This window comes from Labrus mixtus, chromosome 18, assembly GCF_963584025.1.
Source record: "Labrus mixtus chromosome 18, fLabMix1.1, whole genome shotgun sequence".
Classification (NCBI taxonomy): domain Eukaryota; kingdom Metazoa; phylum Chordata; class Actinopteri; order Labriformes; family Labridae; genus Labrus; species Labrus mixtus.
The window spans coordinates 22,497,318-22,523,888 of record NC_083629.1 but is presented as its reverse complement, the minus strand read 5'-3'; the positions used below and the strand labels follow the sequence as shown (position 1 = coordinate 22,523,888).

General features: G+C 45.7%; 2 protein-coding genes and 2 long non-coding RNA genes across 4 annotated transcripts in view; all 4 read right to left on the bottom strand.

Annotated features, from left to right (window-relative positions):
- Nucleotides 1-24,678, bottom strand: part of tmem30b (transmembrane protein 30B) — a 134,849-nt gene extending 110,171 nt beyond the window's left edge. Inside the window, exon 1 of the mRNA XM_061063364.1 lies at nucleotides 24,672-24,678. The gene's annotated coding sequence lies outside the window, so the exon portion shown is untranslated. The remainder of the gene's footprint in view (nucleotides 1-24,671) is intronic.
- On the bottom strand, nucleotides 13,238-14,488 carry LOC132993616 (uncharacterized). The gene is made up of 4 exons (XR_009676496.1): nucleotides 13,867-14,488; nucleotides 13,739-13,767; nucleotides 13,491-13,587; nucleotides 13,238-13,346 (listed from the first exon to the last, which is right to left on the bottom strand). It is a non-coding gene; the product is annotated as an uncharacterized LOC132993616 (long non-coding RNA).
- LOC132993472 (zinc finger protein 394-like) lies at nucleotides 16,003-18,754 on the bottom strand. Its single transcript, XM_061063338.1, has 2 exons — nucleotides 18,429-18,754; nucleotides 16,003-16,242 (listed from the first exon to the last, which is right to left on the bottom strand). The coding sequence occupies exons 1-2, from the start codon at nucleotides 18,712-18,714 to the stop codon at nucleotides 16,181-16,183; spliced, it is 348 nt and encodes a 115-aa protein (XP_060919321.1). The 5' UTR covers nucleotides 18,715-18,754; the 3' UTR covers nucleotides 16,003-16,180.
- Nucleotides 19,158-19,910, bottom strand: LOC132992974 (uncharacterized). The gene is made up of 3 exons (XR_009676408.1): nucleotides 19,855-19,910; nucleotides 19,423-19,546; nucleotides 19,158-19,235 (listed from the first exon to the last, which is right to left on the bottom strand). It is a non-coding gene; the product is annotated as an uncharacterized LOC132992974 (long non-coding RNA).
- Nucleotides 24,679-26,571: the final 1,893 nt, after the last annotated feature.

The window sequence follows — 26,571 nt, the reverse complement described above, 5'->3', positions numbered from 1 at the left end:
CCCGAGTTAAAGTTGTGAAGAGAGGGGGGACGATGTCTCTGGAGAGGCTAATGCTAGCTTTCATGCGTTCATTTGAAGACAAATTCTACTTTGAAGCCTTTTTTTTCACACCAAGTGGCTAATTATTTAAGGATTCAGTAAGAGACGAGTAATATTAAAGACCTAAAGTAAGAATTTCTTCGTTAGTTGGTGTGTATTTTTGTGCATGTAGACATCGGCCAAATCATGCTTTGTTTAAGTAATCTTATTTTTTTAGTGCACAAATTTCCAAATAAACCTCGTCATTTTTTATTCCGCTGCAAAAGAAGCACACACCTCTCACTCAGTTCTGCACCAGCAGCTCAGGCAGCCATTGTACACGGAGTAGTGCAGTCTACACAAGGACCCAGAAGCTTCATTACGCTACCCGGTCTCATCGCACTTACACCCAGCCAGAAAAAGCAGGCACCGTGTTGTTCTGCGCGGCTCCGCTTGCCAACTTGTCCACATGTCCTGGGCAGGGCTGGAGTGGGGCGCAAGCCTGCACAGAGAGACGCTTAACCGCCTCAGCAGGAGCATCAGGAGCGCAAGTCTGCTAGCTGTCCCTGCGCATATGGCCCTGTTTTTCATTTTCTGGGGTGTAAACAGAGGAAAGGAGACAAGAGAAGGAGATGGTGAATGGGTTGAGGAGGAAATGGCAGAGAGGCAGAAGGACAGGATACAAATAAGGGAGAAGTCCAGACAGAGAGACAGAGGTGGAAAAACTAAAGTAGCAGGGATTGAGTAATTGAAGGAGATAGAGAGAAAAGGGTTGAGTGAGTGTGAAATGCGAGGAAGAGAGTTTAATTTGTTTTTTTCGGTGGTGTCGTGCTGCCACAGAAAATGTGTTTACCAGCCCCTACTTTGCCATTAGTGACACTCCGACGCTCCTGTAGAAGAAACCAAATAGGTTCATAACTGCCTCATGTATCCTCCAAATGTCCCCATAGCTCTCCGTCTGTTGGACTGTGTCTGTCCGTATGTCTCCTCTTCTCACTTCATCCATCCCTTATCTGTCTCGCTCTGTGTCTCTTTTTTCTCTCTCTTTTTGTCTGTTCCCTCCTTGTTCTTAGTCCTTCTCTAAGTTTGAAGCACTGCCTGTTGTAGTGATAGAAAGGCTGACCTAGATGTGCCACGATGCAATGAAGGGGGGTGGGCGGATGGAGGGAATGCAAATGAGAGCGAGATGGACTAGTACAGTGAGTGCGTCCCACTTCAGGGCCGCTGCAGTTTGACGGATATGGCCGCACAAGTTGCCTCCATGAGAGTCTCCAGAGGATTCACCCAATTCATGTTCAACAACTTTCTAACTTACCATGACTATGGTCATGTAGAATAAGGGACTAATAAGTAATGTTTGAGTCAAGACTGAACTAACCGAGACCAAGACAAACCCAGGACCAGAGTGCTCCGAGATTGAGACAAGACCAAGACATTTAGGGATCGATACTGAGTCAAGATCAAGACTAAAGCAGGGCGAGACCAAGACCAAGGCAGGACGAGACAGAGACAAGACCAAGGACAAGGACAAGACATTTAGGAATCAAGAACGAGACATTTAGGGAATCGATACTGAGTCAAGACAGAAACCAAGGCAGGACGAGACAGAGACAAGACCAAGACGAGAACGAGACCGAGACAAGACCAAGACCAAGGCAGGACGAGACAGAGACAAGACCAAGACAAGACCAAATCAGGGCTAGACCGAGACCAGACCGAGACCTTAAATATCAATGAAATATCCTCAACTTGTGTGCATCACTTAGAGTCTAGACCGTAACACCAGGAATGTTGCGTCTGTAACTGGGGGAAACAAATCAAACAACAAATGAACTAAAGTTATTGGTTCTTTTAGAAAGAGACGTCTTTCTTCCTGTCTGAGACCGAGACAAGACCGAGTAAAAATGCTTTCGATTCTGAGACAAGACCGAGACATTCAAAAAGTGGTCTTGGAGTACTACAACACTACTTATTAGTGCTCAATAATGAATAATAAACAACTAGTATGCTAATTAGTATTATGCTAATAAAGCATCTAGTTAATGGGGAATATTGAGCGTAGCTGACGGACTCAGAGCGTAGAGGGAGCACGGAGGAGCAGTACATGAAAACAGACACTTTTTTAGCTATTGTGAACGTACAAAAGTAGGTACATAGATTAAATATACATAATATGGGCTCTTAAGGATGAAAACAGGCTGATGGGAACGTCTTAGCTTTTCAGGTATTTGTTCAAAAACAAAGGCATTAGAAATGTTCACGTCTTTCATAGCAATCCATCATCGCCGTTTAATCAGAAGACCTATTTTACAGATCTCTTGCACTGAGAAAAGTTAGAGAATCAACAAAGTTATTAGGCTGGATCCTTTGAAGGAAATAAATGTCAAGGGGAAGATTTTGTTGCCATCCAATTATAGTTATAGTTATATAATTATACTTCACTTGGGTCCGAGGTTTAATGTTGAGTTTAACATATTTTAACGGCCCATCTAGGGACGGGCATTTCAAATTAGCTTAAGATATAAATGCTATAGTGTGCTGCGACGCTTCACACTTGTCCCTATATAAATAAAATAACATCCTGGTGTCAAACCTGCCCCAGGGCGAGACAAAAAATACTAAATAATATTCTAACAGCTCAATATCAGATGGACTGACAGATACAGGTACGACAGATTGAATCCATGGGTCAGTACACAGAGAGAGGGGGACCGAAGTGTAGTCGGAGGTCTTTTTTGAGTCAACATTACCCCGTGCTTTGTTGACTTAAAAGTGTTGACTTTAAGAGATGGGAAAGAGAAAGACGACAGAGGAGGAAATTAAATCTAGTGAGAAAATATTAAACAAAAAAAATCAGTTCAGTGTTTTGTGTCACCATCTGTATACCTGCATGTGTGTGAGAAGAACATGAAGCTGTGTCCTTACAGTTAGTGTGTGTGTGTGTGTGTGTGGGGGGGGGGGGGGGGTCTGTGTGTGCCTTGGGAGCAGCTTGTGAATGGGAGGATTTAGGGGGGAAAAGTTGGAGCAGAAAGCTGCTGGAGGTAATCTTGTGGCCTACAGCTGATAACAGCTTTCCACCTGGAGCTTCTTAACAGACTGCTGGACCACCATCAATCAACCACATGTCCTCCAGAGAGAGAGAGAGATAAACTTTTATTAAGGAGTAATGAGTTTTCAAAATGAGAAGACTATGTAACAGCGCTGTTAATCAGAAACATGCATATAATTGAATATTTTTACAAACGTGTGCTCCACCATTTTTTATACCAAAGGGGCAAGCCATTGATTCACATTTCAAAGAGAGTGAACGACTATAGAAAGTACCACACAGCCGGTTGGAAATAGCTCTACAAGGCTTTCTTTTGTTGCACTCAAGGGAGCCTGAAAATATTACTTGAAGTGACATCCCCGGAGTATCTCAGCTTGGGCTTGGAAATTAAAGTCTTTAGAAAAATCGTCTGTGTCATAAATTGGCTGTGTTAGGGAAAAAATTAGAGTCCATCTTGAGCTTTGCCGCTCTGATTATATATAAGAATCTGCGGTAACACTTTATATTGAGGTGCTTGTAATAAGCATTAATAAGAGGTAATAAATCACTTACAAGTCACTTATAAGACCTTATTAGATTCTTATTAACACAAATAAGACTATATAAGTGTTAATATAGGCATAATTAACACATTTTTATGTCTTATAATACACTTATAGGCTCTTATTAGAAACGTACTGAGAGGTTTATTAACATTAATAAGACTTCATGAATGTTAATTAAACTATAAATTAATTTATAATTGGCTTATAAGATATTAACACAAAGAAACTTGTTTATAGACCACTTATCAACATTCATAAGATGTTTATTGACATTAATAAGACTTTATTAGGTTCATATTAATGCCTTATAAAAGGTTAATAAATACTTTATTATGCACTTAAGAGTTAATGAAGCACCTCTGCAGGTGCTGGATCTAAAATGGGAACACTATTTCTAAAGATGAATAAATAGTTTATTATGCACTCATTAACATCTCAGTGGGAACAGGGTCCAACTTTCAAGTAAACGCAGAAACAAAATGGAGGTCTATTGAACTTCCACACAAAAAATGCTACAAATACAAGTATTATCTTTAACGTTAACTGTAAACAACATTATGATAACATTAGCTGTGTCATAGCTACCAACATATCTGATCAAATTCAGGGGGCGAGATTGCTATAACCTCAAGTTACTTATACATTTTTTATTATTATTTATCTAACCAGAGAGCTTTTTTTTCAATCTCAAAGGGCATCATATGGGCTCTTTAATTAATAAAGTGTGCACATGAAATAAAACAAACATTTGAAGTGTCTAAGCCCAGTCTTTTTCATTGGGGTTCAATCCAGGTGTGTGTTTCTGTTTAGTCTGTGCTCTATGAAGTAGCGAAGGAAGTTCTTCCTTAGAAGAAACAGTCTTCTTAATCCCACTTGAGGTCTCGAAGGTTGGGCTCACTATCCAGTTAGCTGCTCGGCGTTCTATGGTGGATGTTCTTGTTGGTGGATGGTCTTCTGGATGAGCCCAAAATCCGCATTTTACCAAAACTGACCTACAGACAGGTCACACCACCCCTATAAAGATAAACATGCACGTCAGCATCAACACAGGCTTCATCTCAATTTAAGCACTTAACATTTAACACCAAGTATTAAAATAACATCTGTTGTTATTCACAATTTTCCATTAGCTCTGTTGTACTACAAAAAAGGTTAAATATTTTCTTTATCAATTTACTGTTGAGCTTTTTATTGATTAAAGAACATAGGACACTTTACTGTAATAACTGTACTATGAAACACTGAAGTTCTGTGTGAGAGACTCCACAAAAGAGAGTGAAATTAACAAGAGGGAAAACACTTTCCTCATAACTTGCATTAAACTATTCCTTACTCATTTACATACATACTGTGGCACCCTTCATGGTGTCAAACCTTTGCTCTTACGGATCACAAAAAGCCTGAATAAATACTACATTTTTCACAATACAAAAGCTAACTGATTAGCAGTGGCATATGACATTTTACATGTATCTTGTTAGCATCGCGGCTAACGCTAATTGCACAGGACTAGCCATTTTTCAATACACCTGTTAGCATCGAGGCTAACGCTAGCTTAACGGATAGCGGATCCAGCCTTGATCAACAGCCAATATTGTGTTGTTTTTTCAACCTACCACTCAGCAGAGATGCTATTCATCCATTTTTTATTATTATTTATCTGAACAGAGAGCTTTTTTTTCGGCGAGATTCCTCTCCCGCAGCCGCCCTGTCTCTCACCCACCCCTGAGACCGGGGGCCAGGGAGAGCAATCTCGCGCGAGATTCCTCTCCCGCAGCCGCCCTGTCTCTCACCCACCCCTGAGACCGGGGGCCAGGGAGAGCAATCTCGCGCGAGATTCCTCTCCCGCAGCCGCCCTGTCTCTCACCCACCCCTGAGACCGGGGGCCAGGGAGAGCAATCTCGCGCGAGATTCCTCTCCCGCAGCCGCCCTGTCTCTCACCCACCCCTGAGACCGGGGGCCAGGGAGAGCAATCTCGCGCGAGATTCCTCTCCCGCAGCCGCCCTGTCTCTCACCCACCCCTGAGACCGGGGGCCAGGGAGAGCAATCTCGCGCGAGATTCCTCTCCCGCAGCCGCCCTGTCTCTCACCCACCCCTGAGACCGGGGGCCAGGGAGAGCAATCTCGCGCGAGATTCCTCTCCCGCAGCCGCCCTGTCTCTCACCCACCCCTGAGACCGGGGGCCAGGGAGAGCAATCTCGCGCGAGATTCCTCTCCCGCAGCCGCCCTGTCTCTCACCCACCCCTGAGACCGGGGGCCAGGGAGAGCAATCTCGCGCGAGATTCCTCTCCCGCAGCCGCCCTGTCTCTCACCCACCCCTGAGACCGGGGGCCAGGGAGAGCAATCTCGCGCGAGATTCCTCTCCCGCAGCCGCCCTGTCTCTCACCCACCCCTGAGACCGGGGGCCAGGGAGAGCAATCTCGCGCGAGATTCCTCTCCCGCAGCCGCCCTGTCTCTCACCCACCCCTGAGACCGGGGGCCAGGGAGAGCAATCTCGCGCGAGATTCCTCTCCCGCAGCCGCCCTGTCTCTCACCCACCCCTGAGACCGGGGGCCAGGGAGAGCAATCTCGCGCGAGATTCCTCTCCCGCAGCCGCCCTGTCTCTCACCCACCCCTGAGACCGGGGGCCAGGGAGAGCAATCTCGCGCGAGATTCCTCTCCCGCAGCCGCCCTGTCTCTCACCCACCCCTGAGACCGGGGGCCAGGGAGAGCAATCTCGCGCGAGATTCCTCTCCCGCAGCCGCCCTGTCTCTCACCCACCCCTGAGACCGGGGGCCAGGGAGAGCAATCTCGCGCGAGATTCCTCTCCCGCAGCCGCCCTGTCTCTCACCCACCCCTGAGACCGGGGGCCAGGGAGAGCAATCTCGCGCGAGATTCCTCTCCCGCAGCCGCCCTGTCTCTCACCCACCCCTGAGACCGGGGGCCAGGGAGAGCAATCTCGCGCGAGATTCCTCTCCCGCAGCCGCCCTGTCTCTCACCCACCCCTGAGACCGGGGGCCAGGGAGAGCAATCTCGCGCGAGATTCCTCTCCCGCAGCCGCCCTGTCTCTCACCCACCCCTGAGACCGGGGGCCAGGGAGAGCAATCTCGCGCGAGATTCCTCTCCCGCAGCCGCCCTGTCTCTCACCCACCCCTGAGACCGGGGGCCAGGGAGAGCAATCTCGCGCGAGATTCCTCTCCCGCAGCCGCCCTGTCTCTCACCCACCCCTGAGACCGGGGGCCAGGGAGAGCAATCTCGCGCGAGATTCCTCTCCCGCAGCCGCCCTGTCTCTCACCCACCCCTGAGACCGGGGGCCAGGGAGAGCAATCTCGCGCGAGATTCCTCTCCCGCAGCCGCCCTGTCTCTCACCCACCCCTGAGACCGGGGGCCAGGGAGAGCAATCTCGCGCGAGATTCCTCTCCCGCAGCCGCCCTGTCTCTCACCCACCCCTGAGACCGGGGGCCAGGGAGAGCAATCTCGCGCGAGATTCCTCTCCCGCAGCCGCCCTGTCTCTCACCCACCCCTGAGACCGGGGGCCAGGGAGAGCAATCTCGCGCGAGATTCCTCTCCCGCAGCCGCCCTGTCTCTCACCCACCCCTGAGACCGGGGGCCAGGGAGAGCAATCTCGCGCGAGATTCCTCTCCCGCAGCCGCCCTGTCTCTCACCCACCCCTGAGACCGGGGGCCAGGGAGAGCAATCTCGCGCGAGATTCCTCTCCCGCAGCCGCCCTGTCTCTCACCCACCCCTGAGACCGGGGGCCAGGGAGAGCAATCTCGCGCGAGATTCCTCTCCCGCAGCCGCCCTGTCTCTCACCCACCCCTGAGACCGGGGGCCAGGGAGAGCAATCTCGCGCGAGATTCCTCTCCCGCAGCCGCCCTGTCTCTCACCCACCCCTGAGACCGGGGGCCAGGGAGAGCAATCTCGCGCGAGATTCCTCTCCCGCAGCCGCCCTGTCTCTCACCCACCCCTGAGACCGGGGGCCAGGGAGAGCAATCTCGCGCGAGATTCCTCTCCCGCAGCCGCCCTGTCTCTCACCCACCCCTGAGACCGGGGGCCAGGGAGAGCAATCTCGCGCGAGATTCCTCTCCCGCAGCCGCCCTGTCTCTCACCCACCCCTGAGACCGGGGGCCAGGGAGAGCAATCTCGCGCGAGATTCCTCTCCCGCAGCCGCCCTGTCTCTCACCCACCCCTGAGACCGGGGGCCAGGGAGAGCAATCTCGCGCGAGATTCCTCTCCCGCAGCCGCCCTGTCTCTCACCCACCCCTGAGACCGGGGGCCAGGGAGAGCAATCTCGCGCGAGATTCCTCTCCCGCAGCCGCCCTGTCTCTCACCCACCCCTGAGACCGGGGGCCAGGGAGAGCAATCTCGCGCGAGATTCCTCTCCCGCAGCCGCCCTGTCTCTCACCCACCCCTGAGACCGGGGGCCAGGGAGAGCAATCTCGCGCGAGATTCCTCTCCCGCAGCCGCCCTGTCTCTCACCCACCCCTGAGACCGGGGGCCAGGGAGAGCAATCTCGCGCGAGATTCCTCTCCCGCAGCCGCCCTGTCTCTCACCCACCCCTGAGACCGGGGGCCAGGGAGAGCAATCTCGCGCGAGATTCCTCTCCCGCAGCCGCCCTGTCTCTCACCCACCCCTGAGACCGGGGGCCAGGGAGAGCAATCTCGCGCGAGATTCCTCTCCCGCAGCCGCCCTGTCTCTCACCCACCCCTGAGACCGGGGGCCAGGGAGAGCAATCTCGCGCGAGATTCCTCTCCCGCAGCCGCCCTGTCTCTCACCCACCCCTGAGACCGGGGGCCAGGGAGAGCAATCTCGCGCGAGATTCCTCTCCCGCAGCCGCCCTGTCTCTCACCCACCCCTGAGACCGGGGGCCAGGGAGAGCAATCTCGCGCGAGATTCCTCTCCCGCAGCCGCCCTGTCTCTCACCCACCCCTGAGACCGGGGGCCAGGGAGAGCAATCTCGCGCGAGATTCCTCTCCCGCAGCCGCCCTGTCTCTCACCCACCCCTGAGACCGGGGGCCAGGGAGAGCAATCTCGCGCGAGATTCCTCTCCCGCAGCCGCCCTGTCTCTCACCCACCCCTGAGACCGGGGGCCAGGGAGAGCAATCTCGCGCGAGATTCCTCTCCCGCAGCCGCCCTGTCTCTCACCCACCCCTGAGACCGGGGGCCAGGGAGAGCAATCTCGCGCGAGATTCCTCTCCCGCAGCCGCCCTGTCTCTCACCCACCCCTGAGACCGGGGGCCAGGGAGAGCAATCTCGCGCGAGATTCCTCTCCCGCAGCCGCCCTGTCTCTCACCCACCCCTGAGACCGGGGGCCAGGGAGAGCAATCTCGCGCGAGATTCCTCTCCCGCAGCCGCCCTGTCTCTCACCCACCCCTGAGACCGGGGGCCAGGGAGAGCAATCTCGCGCGAGATTCCTCTCCCGCAGCCGCCCTGTCTCTCACCCACCCCTGAGACCGGGGGCCAGGGAGAGCAATCTCGCGCGAGATTCCTCTCCCGCAGCCGCCCTGTCTCTCACCCACCCCTGAGACCGGGGGCCAGGGAGAGCAATCTCGCGCGAGATTCCTCTCCCGCAGCCGCCCTGTCTCTCACCCACCCCTGAGACCGGGGGCCAGGGAGAGCAATCTCGCGCGAGATTCCTCTCCCGCAGCCGCCCTGTCTCTCACCCACCCCTGAGACCGGGGGCCAGGGAGAGCAATCTCGCGCGAGATTCCTCTCCCGCAGCCGCCCTGTCTCTCACCCACCCCTGAGACCGGGGGCCAGGGAGAGCAATCTCGCGCGAGATTCCTCTCCCGCAGCCGCCCTGTCTCTCACCCACCCCTGAGACCGGGGGCCAGGGAGAGCAATCTCGCGCGAGATTCCTCTCCCGCAGCCGCCCTGTCTCTCACCCACCCCTGAGACCGGGGGCCAGGGAGAGCAATCTCGCGCGAGATTCCTCTCCCGCAGCCGCCCTGTCTCTCACCCACCCCTGAGACCGGGGGCCAGGGAGAGCAATCTCGCGCGAGATTCCTCTCCCGCAGCCGCCCTGTCTCTCACCCACCCCTGAGACCGGGGGCCAGGGAGAGCAATCTCGCGCGAGATTCCTCTCCCGCAGCCGCCCTGTCTCTCACCCACCCCTGAGACCGGGGGCCAGGGAGAGCAATCTCGCGCGAGATTCCTCTCCCGCAGCCGCCCTGTCTCTCACCCACCCCTGAGACCGGGGGCCAGGGAGAGCAATCTCGCGCGAGATTCCTCTCCCGCAGCCGCCCTGTCTCTCACCCACCCCTGAGACCGGGGGCCAGGGAGAGCAATCTCGCGCGAGATTCCTCTCCCGCAGCCGCCCTGTCTCTCACCCACCCCTGAGACCGGGGGCCAGGGAGAGCAATCTCGCGCGAGATTCCTCTCCCGCAGCCGCCCTGTCTCTCACCCACCCCTGAGACCGGGGGCCAGATCTTTCCCTCTTTCCCTCTTTCCCTCTTTCCCTCTTTCCCTCTTTCCCTCTTTCCCTCTTTCCCTCTTTCCCTCTTTCCCTCTTTCCCTCTTTCCCTCTTTCCCTCTTTCCCTCTTTCCCTCTTTCCCTCTTTCCCTCTTTCCCTCTTTCCCTCTTCTCTACCGTGCAAAGCATGAAAAAGCCAGAAAACAAAAGCAGGAAAAACAGCAAATTATACAAAAGACAAAAATTTATGATTTTATTGCAGATTTTGTACATTTCTGCAACAAAGCAAATCAACTTTGTTGCTAGTCCTGTACAAGACTCTAATCACTATTTAACTAACACGCTAGCATTTAAAGGGTTACAATCCTGAAAACAATTGAATGTTTGGTAGTTTTGAACAAGTTGAAAGTTGTTTAACTTCACAGCAGAAAAATATGAATACATTTGAGGAGGGCACAAGGGTTCTAGCAGTGATGTTGTCTTACCTTGATATACTGTAGAAGAAGCTTGTCACAAGGCAGGATATTGCTTTCCACTGTGGCGGCGAGAATCACAAAGAACTCCAAACACTTCCCTGTCAATTCAATTAGAATGATTACAGCCAAAACCAAAAAATGCCATTGGAAAAACATCAGTGATTAACGTATAAGACAGACGAGGCATCAAAGATATATTCCAATACAGTTTAATTCATGATACACCACAAAGCATTATCTCTGTCTTGAAATAAAACATGACACTAAATATGTTCGTAAATTTACAAATTCAATCTCATTTTAGATTTTTCTTTTTTGCGTGGCCCTAATCCTTCGTCATACACTTGTACATCATAAAAATGGGTTTTTCATGAAAGACACACCTTCTCATAGACTGAAAGGGAAGGTCTGCAGTCGTATTTCTTGTGCAGGTCCAGGAGCTGACGGAGGTGAGACACCAGGGACTTGAGACTCTCCACCTCTTTGGAATCATAATTATCCTCCTTAAAAAGAACAAAATTAAAACAAAGGTCAGGGTAGGCTATAGGGCTGTGCAAGTAAGTGCAGTTACATCGTTATCCCAATGAAAGGATTTGCAACAATCACATTGCTGTCGTCAGAATAAAATTTTATTTATGCAGACAAGCAATGCTTTCATTCAGCATGTGTACATTTAACTGTGATTGGTTCGGACTAGACTATGTGGTTATATGTCAGTTGCAAGTTTAAATTATGTAAACCAAATTTTGCATAATATGTGACCTTTAAGTTGTAGACACAGAGCTGGCCATAACAATTTTGGTTGACCCTTATATTGCAGACAGTATTCATAAATATAAAGATGTGTGCCAGTCCAACAGAATTCCTTTATTTTAAAAATAAAAACTCTATTTCTTATAAATACAAATAACTAGTGTAACAGAACTAACAACATCAAACAGGGCAGGGAGCAAAAATTGTCCCAGACGGCCCAGGGATGGCTTTAAATGTTTTATGACTGCATCTGGAGAGAGAAGATGAGTATTTGTGAAACAATGGGCATTTTATAATATAGTGCAAACACAACACAAAATGAAGAAACATCCAAACATTGCATCCAAATAAAGTTAAGTACCTGTTCTCGGGCAAACCCTCTGTGAAGCATCTGACGACGACAGAAGAAATAAGCTCTCTTCGACTATTGTTGAGAAACAAAAGAAAAACAAAGGCCGCTTAGTATGTTAAAACTTTTATCACATTCTTAAGTATTGAGGAGGCAAGGAAAGCAAAAACAAGATCTACACAACAAGAAGCTCCCATTTAAAGGATTTATTAAGTGATGTTTCGAGCCAACTGAGGACGAGGATGTTGGCACTGTGGCGTCTTGGTGTGCGAAATCTGAAGGAGTAAAATATGTTACTTAATGTGAAGAAATCTTTACATTTAATGCATGCAAGAGCCATTTACCACTGTAATAAATGTTTATTGCTTACCATATTTATTTTTGTCTGGACGAGACAGAAGACTGAAGACACATCCACAGAGTAACAAACAGTCATCGAGGCAGAAATCGTATTTGCAGTGAGTTGGTCTGAAAAATCAGAAAGCTTTATGTTGAGCTCAGGACAGCCTTGTGAAAATCACATATCACAGTTCTTTAAAAGCATTTGTACAAATACCTGATAGTCGTCTTGTGTACTCAGTGTAATCATCCTCATGCTGCTTTTTTCTTGGCTGTGAAACATATCATTATTTAAGTCCCATGTCTCTGTATAAGTCACAGCTGTATCATCACTGATACATACGCCACCATGGAGGCAGAGTCGCACTCTGTGGTTAGTTCAAAGTCATGAATGGCCCGATTGGGTGAATCATGACCAGGACGTGAAGGTCCCAAAGACTCAGTGTCCTTACCCAGACAAAAAGAAAACAACAAAAAGAGGCTCAAATACTTGTCCAGATGTGTATCACAGCTTCAATTAAGAGCAAAGAACTCACCTCACTGTCAAGAACATACAGGAGATTTCCCACCACCAACATCTTCCTCACTCCTTTAAAACATAGAAAGAGAAATTAAACATTCGTCACACAATCTTTTCCAACAGGCCTCTTAACTTTCATGTTGTGTTTCTATTAGTTATTCTCTCTTTAACCCATTAGAAATCAAAAAGTTTGTTTACAAAGCACTTATCAAACACCAACGCTAAAAAGTGCTTTACATAATGTACAAATCCCAACGATACACAAAAGGTCTCAATTAAACCCTGAAACAAAAATGCAGCAATAAATAATACATAAGGCTTTCACACTTGCAGAAAACTCCTGAAAAAGAGCCAAATTTCACAGATTGCACCCAGACTTTCTCCTGCCAGACCCCTAGTTTGCTCATTCTCTACCGTCAAAAGCAGGAAAAATGCCAGAAAACAAAAGCAGAAAAACAGCAAAATATTACAGATTTTGTGTGTACATTTTTTCCCACAAAGGTGTCCAGAGGGAATATCTGACAGTAAATATAATTACAGCCAAACCCAGTTTAAAATGCAGTCGAAAAAACATCAGTGATAAACGTACAAGATGGACAAGGCAGCAAGGATATCTTCCAATACAGTTTAATTCATGGATACACCTGCGAAAATAATTTTTCGTAATAAATGTAATAAAACAATAACTCACCAAGTGTTTGCATAGCCCAGACTGAAGATCACCACTGTACTGCAGCTCTTGATGTGGTAATCATTGCTCGAGCAGAAGTCTCTTGATTTGAGACTGGAGCTGAGTGTGTAGAGAGGTGGGATTAAAGTTCTGCTTATCAGAAAATAAAAAATAACCCTAACAGAAGAGGGTCTCTACTAAGCTCTTTCAAAGATCCTACATCCATTTTTTCTATGGCTGTGATGACAAAAAGAAAAATTAATGTTTCATTTGGTCAACAATAAGATAACGTTTGAAATGTGGAAAAACCCCTCTTTACATATATATCCCTGTTGACAAAAACACAACACATATTGGCCCTCACTTATCAAACGTACGTACGGCAGAAAAACGGGTGTACGTATTTTCCCTCGTATTTCTGTGTGAGGAGATGGTGGTACGTCTTCTCATCAACACTGGATGGTTTCTCTACCAAAGCCTAAAAAAGAAGAACCACATCTTTCTGTAGGTAATGAAATCCATTGGGATTATTACAGCTGGTGACATCATCAAAGCCATAGGTGAAATCAGACACATTTCATGGCCAGACACAGGCCTTCACTTGTAATGTGTCTTATAAAGACTCTTACCCTGGTGAGAAGGATTCTCTTGTGGGGGACTGTTAGGGACCAAGCAGTAAGGCACGAGACACAGGAGTAAGTTTAAAGAAAAGGTAGGTTTTTATTTGACCCAAAAATAGAAAACCAAGTTTACAAACCAAACAGGCCTTGTGATCCGTCTCCAAGGTGAACTCTTGAGCAAGAAGGTAGTACCGGAAGGAATCAAGGGCCCACTTGATAGCCAGTGCCTCCTTCTCCACCGTCAAATATCGAACCTTTCTGGGGAACAGTTTCCGGCTGATGTAGGCGACTGGATGCCGATCATCCTGAAGTAACACAGCTCCCAAAGCCCTGTCAGAAGCATCAGTTTGCAGAAAAAATCTTCATCAAAGTTTGGGCTGTACAGAAGAGGTTGCTTAGTTAGTAACTGCTGGATATCACTGAAAGCTGCCGCCTCTGTCCACTGGATCTGATTGGGACTCCGGGATCTAGTCAAGTCTGGGAGAAGCGCTGCCCTGTTGGAGAAATTGGGTATGAAGTGGTGACAGAAGCCCGAGAGCCCGAAAAAGATCAGCGCTGCTTCCTCGTTTGTGGCAGGGGACAGGACTCGATGGCCTGGATTTTGTTGACCTGAGGGCGTACAACCCCATTGCAGATGACGTGGCCTAGGTACTTTGTTTCTGCAGCAGCAAAGATGCACTTCGTTAGGTTGATAGTCAGCCCGGCAGAATGAAGGCGATCCAAGACAGCTTGCAGGTGTTCCTCCCACGTGTTACTGTAAATGACAATGTCATCTAAATATGCTGCAGCAAAACCAGAGAAATAACAAATTACCTGGGGTCTCATTTATAAAAGAGTGCGTAGAAGCCATACTAAACATGTATGTGCGCCAAAAACCCGGAAATGGCGTGCGCACAAAATGATTCAGATTTATAAAACCGTTCGTACGCACACCTGCACGCAATGTTCCCTTGATAAATCACGATCCACCTGGAAATGTGCGCACGTAGATTAGTCCGCCCTCTACACGCCCACAATCAACCATAAACGGTCAATGCAAAGCAGCTCGTGAATGAAGCATACAAACGAGGGGGCAGATCAAAGGTTTCCAGCGCTGGATCGTGGCGAAACCTGGAAGTTTAGACGAAGAAACGAAACTTTCTGACCCAGAAACGGAGGAGTTTGTGAATGAAGTGAAGGATAAAATGGACATATCGATAGTTTACTGCAGCAGGAGGATCACAAACTTAAGACAAATCAGAGAATGACACCACATTGCTGCTGCATTCACGCTGTCCTCCTACAGCGCCAAAACAGCCACAGTTCATCATTAGGCACGAGTATATCTGCAATGTTTACGGGACCCACACTGACTTCATATTGTCAGAGTGCTCACGTTAGTCAGCAGTCTCCCTCACTATATCATATTAGTAATCAAAAGTTTGATCAACGAACAAAAACGTTTGATTGTTGGTCCCTTTTTTTCGTGGGAAACTTTGTCTGCTCTGTGACTAATTCTGAGGATATATAGGCCAAATGATCCAGTCAGAGATGCCCCGACTTAATGTCCACACTTGAATTATTTACGAATTAAGTACGTGCAGGAATAGGTTATCAAACAGAGAAATGAAATTAATGTACCTGAAATCAATGCAGTACCTTATGCTTCCATTCTTCTTTGGTACAAGCACCATTGGATTACACCACTAGCTCTTTGAAGCCTTGATGATCCCCAGGGAAGGCATCAGGTTAATCTCCCTTCTCAGTGAGGCCAGCAGGCACTCAGGGATCCTGTAACTTAAACTTCTCACAGAAGCACCTTCTCTAACAACAGTGTCATGTTCAACAATATTTGTTCTCCCAGGATTCTCCTGGAAAACATCTGAATTACAGATAGATCTCACCTGAAGCCGTTGGCCATCACTTCTGTTTTTCTTTCAGGTCGCTGCACCCACTCTTGTAAGAGATCTATGTGAAGTACCCTACTGAAGCTTGAGTGCCTTGGTGTCAATACCTGGTAACTGGCTGGCCTAAGTTTCTTTAGGATTTTGAACAGTCCTTGCCATTTAGCCAACAGTTTGTTAGCACCAGCATTTTCTGTCCTGGGTCGAAGAATCTCTGCCTGGCTGGCTTGTCGTACCAGGACTTTTGTTGCTGCTGGGCGTCCGCCACGTGCGATTGGGCCAGCTCACCCATTTTCTCCAGCTGCTCTCTCATCTGGATGACATAGGATACAACGTTAACAGACCCCACCCTCCCCTTGCCCCCTCCCAAAACTCTCAACAGTGCCAACGACCCCCGAACTTCATGTCTATACAAAAGTTCAAAAGGACAGAAACCAGTGGAGGATTGGGGTACTTCTCTCTATGCAAAAAAGGAGGTATGGCAGCCATTGATCCCAGTCTGTACCACTGTTGTTTAGCAACCTCCGGAGCATCTGTTTCAGGGTCTGGTTAAAGCGCTCTGTTAGCATCATCCGTTTGAGGAACATATGGTGTAGTCCTGAGGCTCCTGATACCCAGTAACTGGTACACCTGTTTCAGCAGAGTAGACATCAAGTTAGTTCCCTGATCAGTTAATATTTCACAAGGGAAGCCCGCCCTTGAATAGAACTGTACCAAACAGAAAGCATGGATGGATTTTAGTGGAAAGACTTCTGGATACTTGGTAGCAAAGTCTGTTATAACCTATTATCCAACATATTATCAAAACAAGATATGCAATGCCACAGATACAAGAAAAATGTTTTCTGCTTTTAACTCACTGCTTCAACCACCTCCTATCTGTTCACACCAGACATGTTTGCCTCGTATTTTACTGAAAAGGTTGCAACCATCAGTAACCAGTTTTCTGAGCCTGACCAACTCAGCCCAAAGGCACCAACCAAAAGTGCCTCACTCAACTCATTCTCCTCTCTCACTGAGGATGAAGTATCTAAGCTTGTGCTAGACTCTCGGCCCACCACCTGTCCTCTGGACCCAATACCATCAAGCCTCCTGCAGACCATTTCCTCTCCGCTTAATGCTGCACTTAAGCATAACATCAACTCAACGGCTGTGTTCCCCACCGCATTCAAGCAAGCTCGGGTCACCCCTCTGCTCAAAAAACCGACACTAAACCGAGCCCAGGTTGAAAACTACAGACCGGTTTCTCTTCTGCCCTGTCTGTCAAAATTACTTTAGCGCACAGTCTTTAAGCAAGTCTCCGAGTTCCTGTCCAGAAATGATCTGTTTGACCCAAATCAGTCAGGCTTTAAGCGGGGCCACTCTACTGAAACTGCACTACTGTCAGTAACAGAATCGCTACGAGCTGCCAGTCAGTCCTCAGTTCTATTACTGCTAGACCTGTCTGCTGCCTTTGACACAGTCAACCATCAAATCCTCCTATTCACGCTCTCTGAACTTGGCATCTCAGGATCTGCCCTCTGCTGGTTCGTGTCCTACCTCTCTGGACGATCCTTTAGAGTGTTGTGGAAGGGAGAAGTGTACAAAGCGCACAAAAACGGCTCCTCCTTACTTTAACTCTCTCATCCAGGTCTACACTCCCTCCAGCCCACTACGCTCTGCCAATGAAAGGCGTCTGATCCAACCTTCACAACAGGGTCCTAAGTCTCTGACTAGACTCTTCTCTGTTGCCCCCCGGTGGTGGAATGAACTTCCAAACTCCATTTGATCTGCAGAGTCCCTCTGCACCTTTAAGAAAAAGCTAAAGACCCAGCTCTTTCATGAATATCTACTAACTTAATGATGATGTTTCGATATCATTGATGATGATGATGGTTGTCACGATGACTTATAAGATGGTTTCCATACTGATTAGAGCTCTCAAGAACTGCTGTCAATGTTGTGCTTTGCAAACCTGAGCAACATGTCTGCGCAGGCCAGGCCAGTGGAAATGGTTTTTAATGTGAGCTGTGGTTTTGTGGGCCCAGGTGGCCAGCCCAGGGAACTGAGTGCCCCAAGGAAAGCTGCAACGCTGACTCTTGTTGACGATAGAGGATGCCATTTTGCAGGATATACTCATCACTTATGATGTCCAACTCAACTTCCGGCTCCTTCTCCTTTGCTTTCTGGAAAAGAGAGACCAAAGACGGATTAGTTTTCTGCATATCACTTATATTGTGAACTGCCCTTCAAACCCTAGTGGTAACTCTGGCTCAGTGCTGGTTGGTGGTGTCATCACTGTCTTTTGGAATTTCTTGTGCCTTCTCTGAGACTCCGAGACTTCCCAGGTGTGGTCTCCAACTCCTCATTGCAAAGGAGCTCATTGGATTGCATGGCCTGCATTCTGTTTACCACAGCATTACACTTTCTGCTTTGCAGCAGCATCAAGAGGCAGATTATCAGCAACCCCAATGTTCAAAAGGTAAGTTTGACCTTTTACCTTAATGTAGATGTCAGCTGTTGGATAAGGCTTCTCGTCTTAATGAACACAACAGATAAGGATGGTGTCACTGCTGCTGACAATGTTGGGTGGTACAAACTTCCTGTGTACCAGTGTCTAATCACTCCCAGAGTCAAGCAAGGCCCTAAGAATGGTTCCATTAACTTCAATGTTTTGCATTTGAATAAAAAAGTTATTTTTAAGCACATTTGTGTCATCATAGCCAAGATGAGTTCAGTATGGCCTTCATGTCCACTTAGATAAAAAAAAATAGCTTTTTGCTAGAGGGTTTTGTTGGCCTGCTAGCTGGCTGGCCCCTCCGACATGGGAGGCTTACCCGCACTGGATGCTTCCCCGTGTTGGAACTGTTGGGCTGGTTTGTGGCTGTCCTTTGTCATCCTCCATGCATTGTAGCTCCATGGTTGACCATTTTTCCGTGCAGCCACAAAGACATCGGCCAGCTTGGTAGCCCCCGTTGCCGAATCTGTGTCATGCTCTTTGATTGATACCTGAAGCTCAGGGGACAACATTCTCAAATATTGTTGTAGGATGGTTATTTCACTTACTTCTTGGATGCTTTTACCTTTTGGCTGGATCCATTTCCCAAAGAGCTCCTTGAGCATCACATACAACTCTTTAGGGCTCTCATAAGGATTGACGTCCAGGGAGCAGAATCTTTGCCTGTAAATCTCAGGATTAATGTAATTTTTAGCAAGAATGGCAGACTTTACCCATTCATAATTGAGAGAGTCATCAATGTCCATATGCACACAAGTACCTCTAGTTTACAAACCAAATTATAAGAACTAGGCCTATAAAAGAGGTCAACTTAATATAACTTTAAATCAACAAGATGTCAATTAAGGTATGGACTCAAAAAACAGACCTGATGTCTGAATGAAGGTTTCCATTTCTTCACAGACCACCAGAAACTGTCCGTCCAGGTAAACATCAATGGCATCCACTTCAGTTTCTGAAATGCAAAGTATGTGACTCATCAGAATCCTATAGAATCAGTTAAATTAATTATTTTCAATAAGTATACAGAGGAGCAGAGATTGCGATATCTGGTTAAATTGTCTGATTTGTGTATTTATTTTCTCTGGTACCATAGCTGTCTGTCTTTTCAATCTTTGACCTGGCGCTTTGCATTGTGGGAAACAGTCAGCGAAGACTGGTCTGATGATCTACTGAATAGTTTGCCAGAGAAATCAGTACGTACTTAAGTATAGTAGATGTTTCAAAAACAGTCTGAGAATTTGTTGAACCTTCTTTCTGATACAGGCCCCTGACAGATAGCAAACAGTGAGTCAGAGACGAGAATAACTTACTGAGATGACCAGAAGCAGCAGGATGGTTTGATAACTCTGATCGAAACAGGATAACCATTTTATCAGCAACAACAATACTCCAGTTTGAACCACTGGAGGAGGAGAGACTGGGATCTGCCTGTATCTGAAAACCCCCCCCCCAGCAGTTCCACACTTACAAATTGGCACACCAGTGTTCACATTGATTGATTGGACTTTGTCAGAAAAAGTCTGAGTCCCTGCAGACCGAAGCTTGGAATTTTCCACATCGCTAGATACATGGAAAGAAATGTCAATCTCAATGTTTGTAAAGTAGTTAGCACAACTGTCTAGGAAAGTTGTAGAAAGGCAACTCAGCAAATGAAGATTTTCCAAGGTGAGTATACAGTGATTAAACCAACACGTGTTAACTTAACAAAACAACAAAAGTTCAATGTAAATAAGGCAACTTACTTCGTGATTAAATCAGACTAAGAAACATGTTAAAGGCAGCACGTCCTCACCTCTCCTCATGCAAGAGCACATGTCTCCTGGCTTTATAGATGGCCCCATTAACAAAATGGCTGCAGCTGGGTGCAGCACAAGTCAAGTAGTGGGTTTACACTTTTCTCTTAAAGCAAAGAAATCTACATAAACCCTTAAATTAACCTCGGATCATTTACTCAACTAAATTAACTTTAAATAATTAAATTACATTCTACCAGTATCTCAAACATGAAAGAAATTATTAGAAAGAAAACATTTCTCAGAAATAAAACCCCTTCAAAATGGTCTGCCCCAGTGATGTCAGCGATGACATCATCAATCTGATAAATACCCAGGAAGTGCTGCGCTAGCCGCTTTTAGCTGCATGGAACCACATGGGAAACTGAACAAAAGAACAAACAGAGGTGAGTATGGATAAGACAATCAATGATGTTTTGCAGTTCCAGAAACTAAATAAAAATGACTGAACTAAGTCAAGACTGTATGTTTGCTTTAAGTTAATTTATACTTTGATGTGAACTGTAACTTATTGCTAACACAAACAAATCCGGGATAGTAGTAAGTGCTGCAATGTTACACAAGCAAAAATAAATTAAAGCTAAATACACAACTGTAATTAATGTGATTTGATATTAAATAAAGACTTAAGTGACAAGTGGTGATTAAGAGAAGAGCTTCTCACCCACTTTGTCACATTGTTGTGTCAAGTTTTCTATGTGCTGATTCAGCTGACTGTAAACTCCCCTAAGTGTTACCACAGGGCGAGGGTTGCAGGAAGAGAGAAACCCTGAGGTCTTACTGGGCGCTGCCATATTTTGTGTCTGTGCTCAGTTCACTCACAGAGTGAAGGATTATAGGGGGATCTGCCGGCTAAAAATGTTGTTACTCAGAGAGTATTACAAACAATTTACAGCTATATCTATGTTTTCTGTCTTTTGTAAATCTACAGACACTGAGGACGGCATAACAAAGGAACGTCAGCATCCTCCTGGTGATAGAAGATGAGGTCGTCCTGGAGCATCAGATCAAGCAGCATGGCATGAAGGACTATTGGTAGCATATGGTAGCTATGCTCATGGGTTTGCTGTGTGCAATTAACATTCACTACCAAAAGGAAGTACAGTATACATTTTAAGTCATACAGAAGAACCTATTGAATATCGGTTTATAAAGCTGTGAGGTCGGGAGTTTTCTGAAAGCTTCCAAGAAATATTTGGACATTGTCTCACAGATCATTTCTGAAATGTTTGTGTTACCACAGTAAGATCACCTCATTAAATGTGTAAATTACCTGATTTTACATGTTTATTGCATCTGAAAATACTGAGAAAAGTGACCGATAAATGCATCAAAAGAAGAACAACTGATTTTTTGCACATTCTTGGGTCGAAATGTTTTTACCAACAAGCGGTAAAAACATTTGTAAATGTTTAGATGTGCTATTTGATCTGATCTGCTATCAAAGGTTGAAGAACTAAAGTCGGTTGGTTTCTCTGATAAAACGAATAACCTGTAGAGATTATACCTTTTTTTTCTATTTGTATTTGAAAGGAAGTTGAAAGTTTCCACAAAAGCAAAGAGGATCACTAAAAATATATACGCTGAACTGATTTAAGTTGACTAAAATATAAATATATATATTACATTTAAATTGATTAATTCATTCAACTCAATATTTTAGATGGATTCAACTTTTGATAAAGTATTTTAACTTTGGATTTCAAGTCAAAATAAATTGAAAGAGCATTTTGCCTCAACTAGATAATGAGATCATTTCACAGGAACTGAGTTGTGTTCAAAAGTTTGTGAACTTAAAGGTCCCATATTCTGCTTTTTCTGGTTTTATATGCTCTTTAGTGTGTTTTCCAAGTATCCTGTGCATGTTTAGGCACATCTATGTGCAAAAATTCAAAGTCTGCGTAAACGCGGCTTCTCCTACCCCCTCCTGTTAGCTGCAGCATTAGCTGTATGTAACGCTCGGTTCTAGCCCCCCTCGAAAAAAAATTGCCAGTGTGACGTCATTGTCAGTGTGAGATCACTGATCTAAGCCCATTGGCTCGTTGTGGCAAGCCCAGCAGCTCATGTTGCACGCCCATTAACTTCTGTTAATTCCTTTTGTATTTTTGGTGTCCTCGTGTCAGCCCAAGAAAAGGGAGTGTTTTACTCACTGCATTTGTTAACTGTGCTTCAAGTTGTTGGAATGGCCCTTTTTAAGGATGGACTGCAGATTGTATTTAGAAGTGTTTCCGGTGGAGTGGAGAACAGCAAATGTTATTAATGTTTATGACGGTATATAAAGTGTTAGTCCATTTCTAATAAGAGCCTATAAGTGTCTTATAAGACATAATACATTTGCTAATTATGCCTATTTTAACACTTATATAGTCTTATTTGTGTTAATAAGAATCTAATAAGGTCTTATAAGTGACTTATTACCTGTTATTAATGCTTCTTACAAGCACCTTTAATATAAAGTGTTACCAAATCTGCTGCACATAAAGGCATGAATGGGCTTTAATTGAAATGATTGGTGGATCATATTGCTAATATAAACCCTTTGTTGTCGGTTTCACAGGGTTTAATAACTTTTAACGCTTTTTAAGTGTACAGATTTGAACTTTTTGAATTTTATTTATTAATCCTCTGAGAGAAATTCTGGTTTACACTCTGTTATTTTTGAGCCATGCTTCTCACACACACAGGCCAGAATCACACACATGCACATACAGGCCCCGAAGCAAAATCAATATCCACGCATTGCAATATATCCAATAGAGATGCAATATCCTGAATGTCTGCTGGGATAGATGTATGTATTGCTTGTCCCACCTCTCTCTGATGATTTGCTACCAATCAATCAACCAATCTTTATTCATTTAGCGCCAATTCATAATAAATTTTATCTCGAGACACTTTACAAAAAGAGCAAGTAAAAGACCTTACTCATTGTTTTATTCTTTACAAAGACCCAACTTTAATCCATCATGAAACAGAGGCAAGAAAGAACTTGAGCAGAACCAGACTTTTGTTGAACAGCCATCTTCTGGAAAGTGGGATAGAAGGAGATAATCATTTATTTCTGAAGACAATATTGTGGGTCTCTATTAGGTGAATTTTAATTATACATTGACCCCAACACCCTAACTGAACTTGAGCTGAAGTTTTCCTTTTATGGTAGGACTTCACATCTTGTTTCAGACAGGTGAACTCCAGGGTGCGCTGTTAAACTCTGATGTGGTTGCAGGTGCACTCAATGCTCATCCATGATACTGAGTGTATTTACATGTAGAGATAAAACACAGTCAGACCCAGAGAAAACAATGAGATACTGCTATAGAGTGTTAAATATGTAATGTGTAGCCTTCTCAAAATCTCATAAACAGACCGGACACATGCGATATACTGAGTCATTGAGTTGTGTGCTCGTATTATTAGACAAGTTTCCAACAACTTTGGTTCCCTTAAATAATCGTAATCTTCAATCGGTCTATATATATTGTCTGCAAACGTAGAATATCAGTGACAATGGTAGTCGTTTAACATTTTTAAACAACAACTCCCATAATCCAACACGGCTCCACAGCATCATTAAAGTTCATCTTTTGTTGTTGTTTTGATTGAGGGACCCCTACTGGCAGAAATAAAGTACTGTGCCTTTAAATCACAATGTCATTATTTTTTTTACTCTTATGCAACAGGGGGAAATGATGCATGCAGGAAAAAATGTATCCCAGAGTTCATCTGGATGCATGTGGTGGTACATCACATGGCCAAACTTTGCGCGAGTGTGAGTGTGCACATCTGTCCGTCTGTCTGTTCCGAACTAATGGGCCTTCAGCCCTTGCATTGCTGACAGAAAATCAATGACCTACTCGGTAGGCCCGATACTGCTACCTCTGTGCATAGGGAGAGTGAGACAGAGTGAGAGAGCGAGAGAGAGAGGGAGGGCGAGCGACAGACATGAAAGCTTGTGGACAGCTGACCCACTGTAAACACTATGGATTTATGTCTGTGGCTTATGACAGAGCTGTCACACATCTTCTTTCACTGAATCTTGATTTCCATTGTGGAGCTCTAATCTCCTCCAGCACTCACTGTTCGCAACACAAGCTCGTGGACTTTGACAACACACAGATTAGTACAACAGATGCACAATGCCATTTGCATTTCTGAAAAGCGTAAGGGCTACCGTTATGACCGTTCCACAACGGGGTCAGGTGAAGCAGATTACTCGGAACTTTAGAAAAGTCCTTGGAAACAAAACAGAAAGACCAAAATGAGGAGAGATCAACTGAATTAAACAGAACAAGTGCAGCTCGCATTCTGCCTCATGGCGCATTCTGGCAGTCAAATTAGTTTTTTTTTTTTCTTCTAGGAACGTGGGAGCTGTGTGAAATCTCCAGCAAAGGTGTGAGGACTCAAAGTTAAATTTGAATTTTAAGATAAGAAAAATTGAAACTTTAATGATCCCTGCAGGGGAATGAGCTTGGTGCAGGAGCAGAAGTAATATGATTCAACAGCAGAAAACGGCTATATAGGACATATTAAATAAGCAATAATGCATCAGGAGAAAATAGAAAAGAAAAATGCAATGAAATATATTATGAGCTAAGTATAGAACACGAGTCCGCTGAGCTTTCCTTATTGCATTTACTTACAGGTTTCACAGCGACGGAGTGTAACCTAAAATCGATTGTGACATCAGAAATATGCTTTATACAACATGTGAGCGTGGAGTGGAATTTAATTACCGAGGTTCAGAGTGGAGAAAACAGTCTCGCCACAAACACAGCTGCCAATTTGAGAGCTGTGCTGGAGCTGTCAATCACATCAGATGATCCTCATCGGCAGATGAAGAAGAAAAGGAAAAGTCCCTGAGAGCTGAACAAGAACTCCTTATGCTGATGAAGTCCTCGATGGGATAAAACTGGAACACTTCTTAAAAAAAGAAGGAAAAAAAGGTCTTGTGGGGATATTTCTTTCCAGAAAGAAGAAAGTTTAAAAAGTCGGTCGTCTCTCAACCGGAGGGTCAGGGGTCAGGTGTCCCATGTGTCTTTGGGCAAAACACCTAACCCCAAGTTGCTCCTGCTGCTTCGTCGGTGGTGTGTGAATGGGATTAGTTACTTATTTTTTAAGATATTTTTTGGGGCTTTTCGGGCCTTTATTGTAGAGATTGGACAGTGGATAGAGTCAGAAATCAGGGAAAGAAATAACAAGAGTAGGGAATGACGTGCGGGAAAGGTCGGATTCGGATAACATATCATTGTCCTGACTTAGATCTGCTCTGTCTGCTGTACAGATGCAAGAGTGGTATCAATTAATCCTCTTCTCACAACAAGAATGATCGGCATTTAATCGTTCTCTTCCAAGGTTAAGGCAATAAAAAAATAAGAAAATAAAGAGAAGTGACGATAACAAAACTGAACTGAACCGAGCACTATGAGATGAAGCAGAGGAAAGGATGGAGGTGCTTAATTCAGTGGACTAGATTAAAACAGGAGTTATTAAAGTTGCTGGGATATAAATAAATTACTAGACATTAAGCACAAAGAGTCACAACAAATGGCTCCCAAAAATACACAGATTTATTTGCTTTATGCATAAAAGAAGGCAACGTTTGGAGCCTGACCGGGCTCTTCATCAGGTGCTGTGATTTTTTTACGACTCAGCATCCTAAATAAACAGATGTGCGTGTGTTTGCTGACTACTAAAAAAAATCAACACAAGTCAAGGAGGAGACATCAAGGCGGGGCAGGAGAAGAATGAAATCAGGCAACGTTCAGGAGGTCAGCGGACTCCCTCTGCAAGCTCTGCCTCTCACTACTCGCTGTGGAGTTCCCTGTGAAACGCTGGATCGCATGGTAATCTCACTTTAATACACAAATCCCCAACCCCAATCCAATCAAACCTAATACCCCCGCTGGGCCAGGCTGGGCAGAACCCATCTACCTCCCCGTCCTTCCTCACTGAACACTCACCGAATCACCCCTCATCTCTTAGAGTCTGAGTGTTATCGTCAACTGGAGAACGCGTATTCTAGGATTGTGTACAGGTGATTTGTACGAGAGAGGGTTTGCAAACCAAAAAGCTTTTTTGTGGAAATGACTCAGCCTTAAAGACAACCTGATTTTCATCCAGGGGATTTGACTGAAGTGACTGTAAACATCCAATTCTACAACATGCAGATCAAAAGATATTGAATTTATTCAAGAAGAAATCATGTAATCTTTTAGAACACACACACACAAAAAGGAAGAGAAATACAAATAGAGAGAGAGAGAGAGAGAGAGAGAAATATTGTGTGTGTGTGTTTGTGTGTGTGCGTGTAATGCCCAGCCGGCGGTGTTTAATGCTGTCCCAGAGGGTTTTAATCCAGATTATCAGGAGTATAAAGTCACTGAGTCTTCCTCTCAGCCTTGCGCTTACACACACACAAAAACACACACACACTTGCTCTGTTTTTCAATCCTTTTTAGACACACACACACACACACACACACACACACAAAGGGAGTCCCTGTTTTTAGATTATCCTCTAGGGGGTGCTGTGTATCCAGACAGGGAGCAGAGCAGTGTCTGGTTTGGTGTGTGATTTTTTTTTTTTTTTTTTTTTTAGAAGCAGACACACAGTCGCCTCACGGATGCAGCTCACCCTGCTGCGTAAGACCTCAGATCAGCTGCACT

Excerpts from the sequence above, each read along its gene's own strand:
- LOC132993472 (XM_061063338.1), bottom strand. The coding sequence starts at position 18,714 with ATGCTCAAGGAGCTCTTTGGGAAATGGATCCAGCCAAAAGGTAAAAGC. Across the intron at positions 16,243-18,428 it reads CGGGGAAGCATCCAGTGCGG|GTGTACCAGTTACTGGGTAT; the intron begins GTAAGCCTCCCA and ends CTGCTGAAACAG.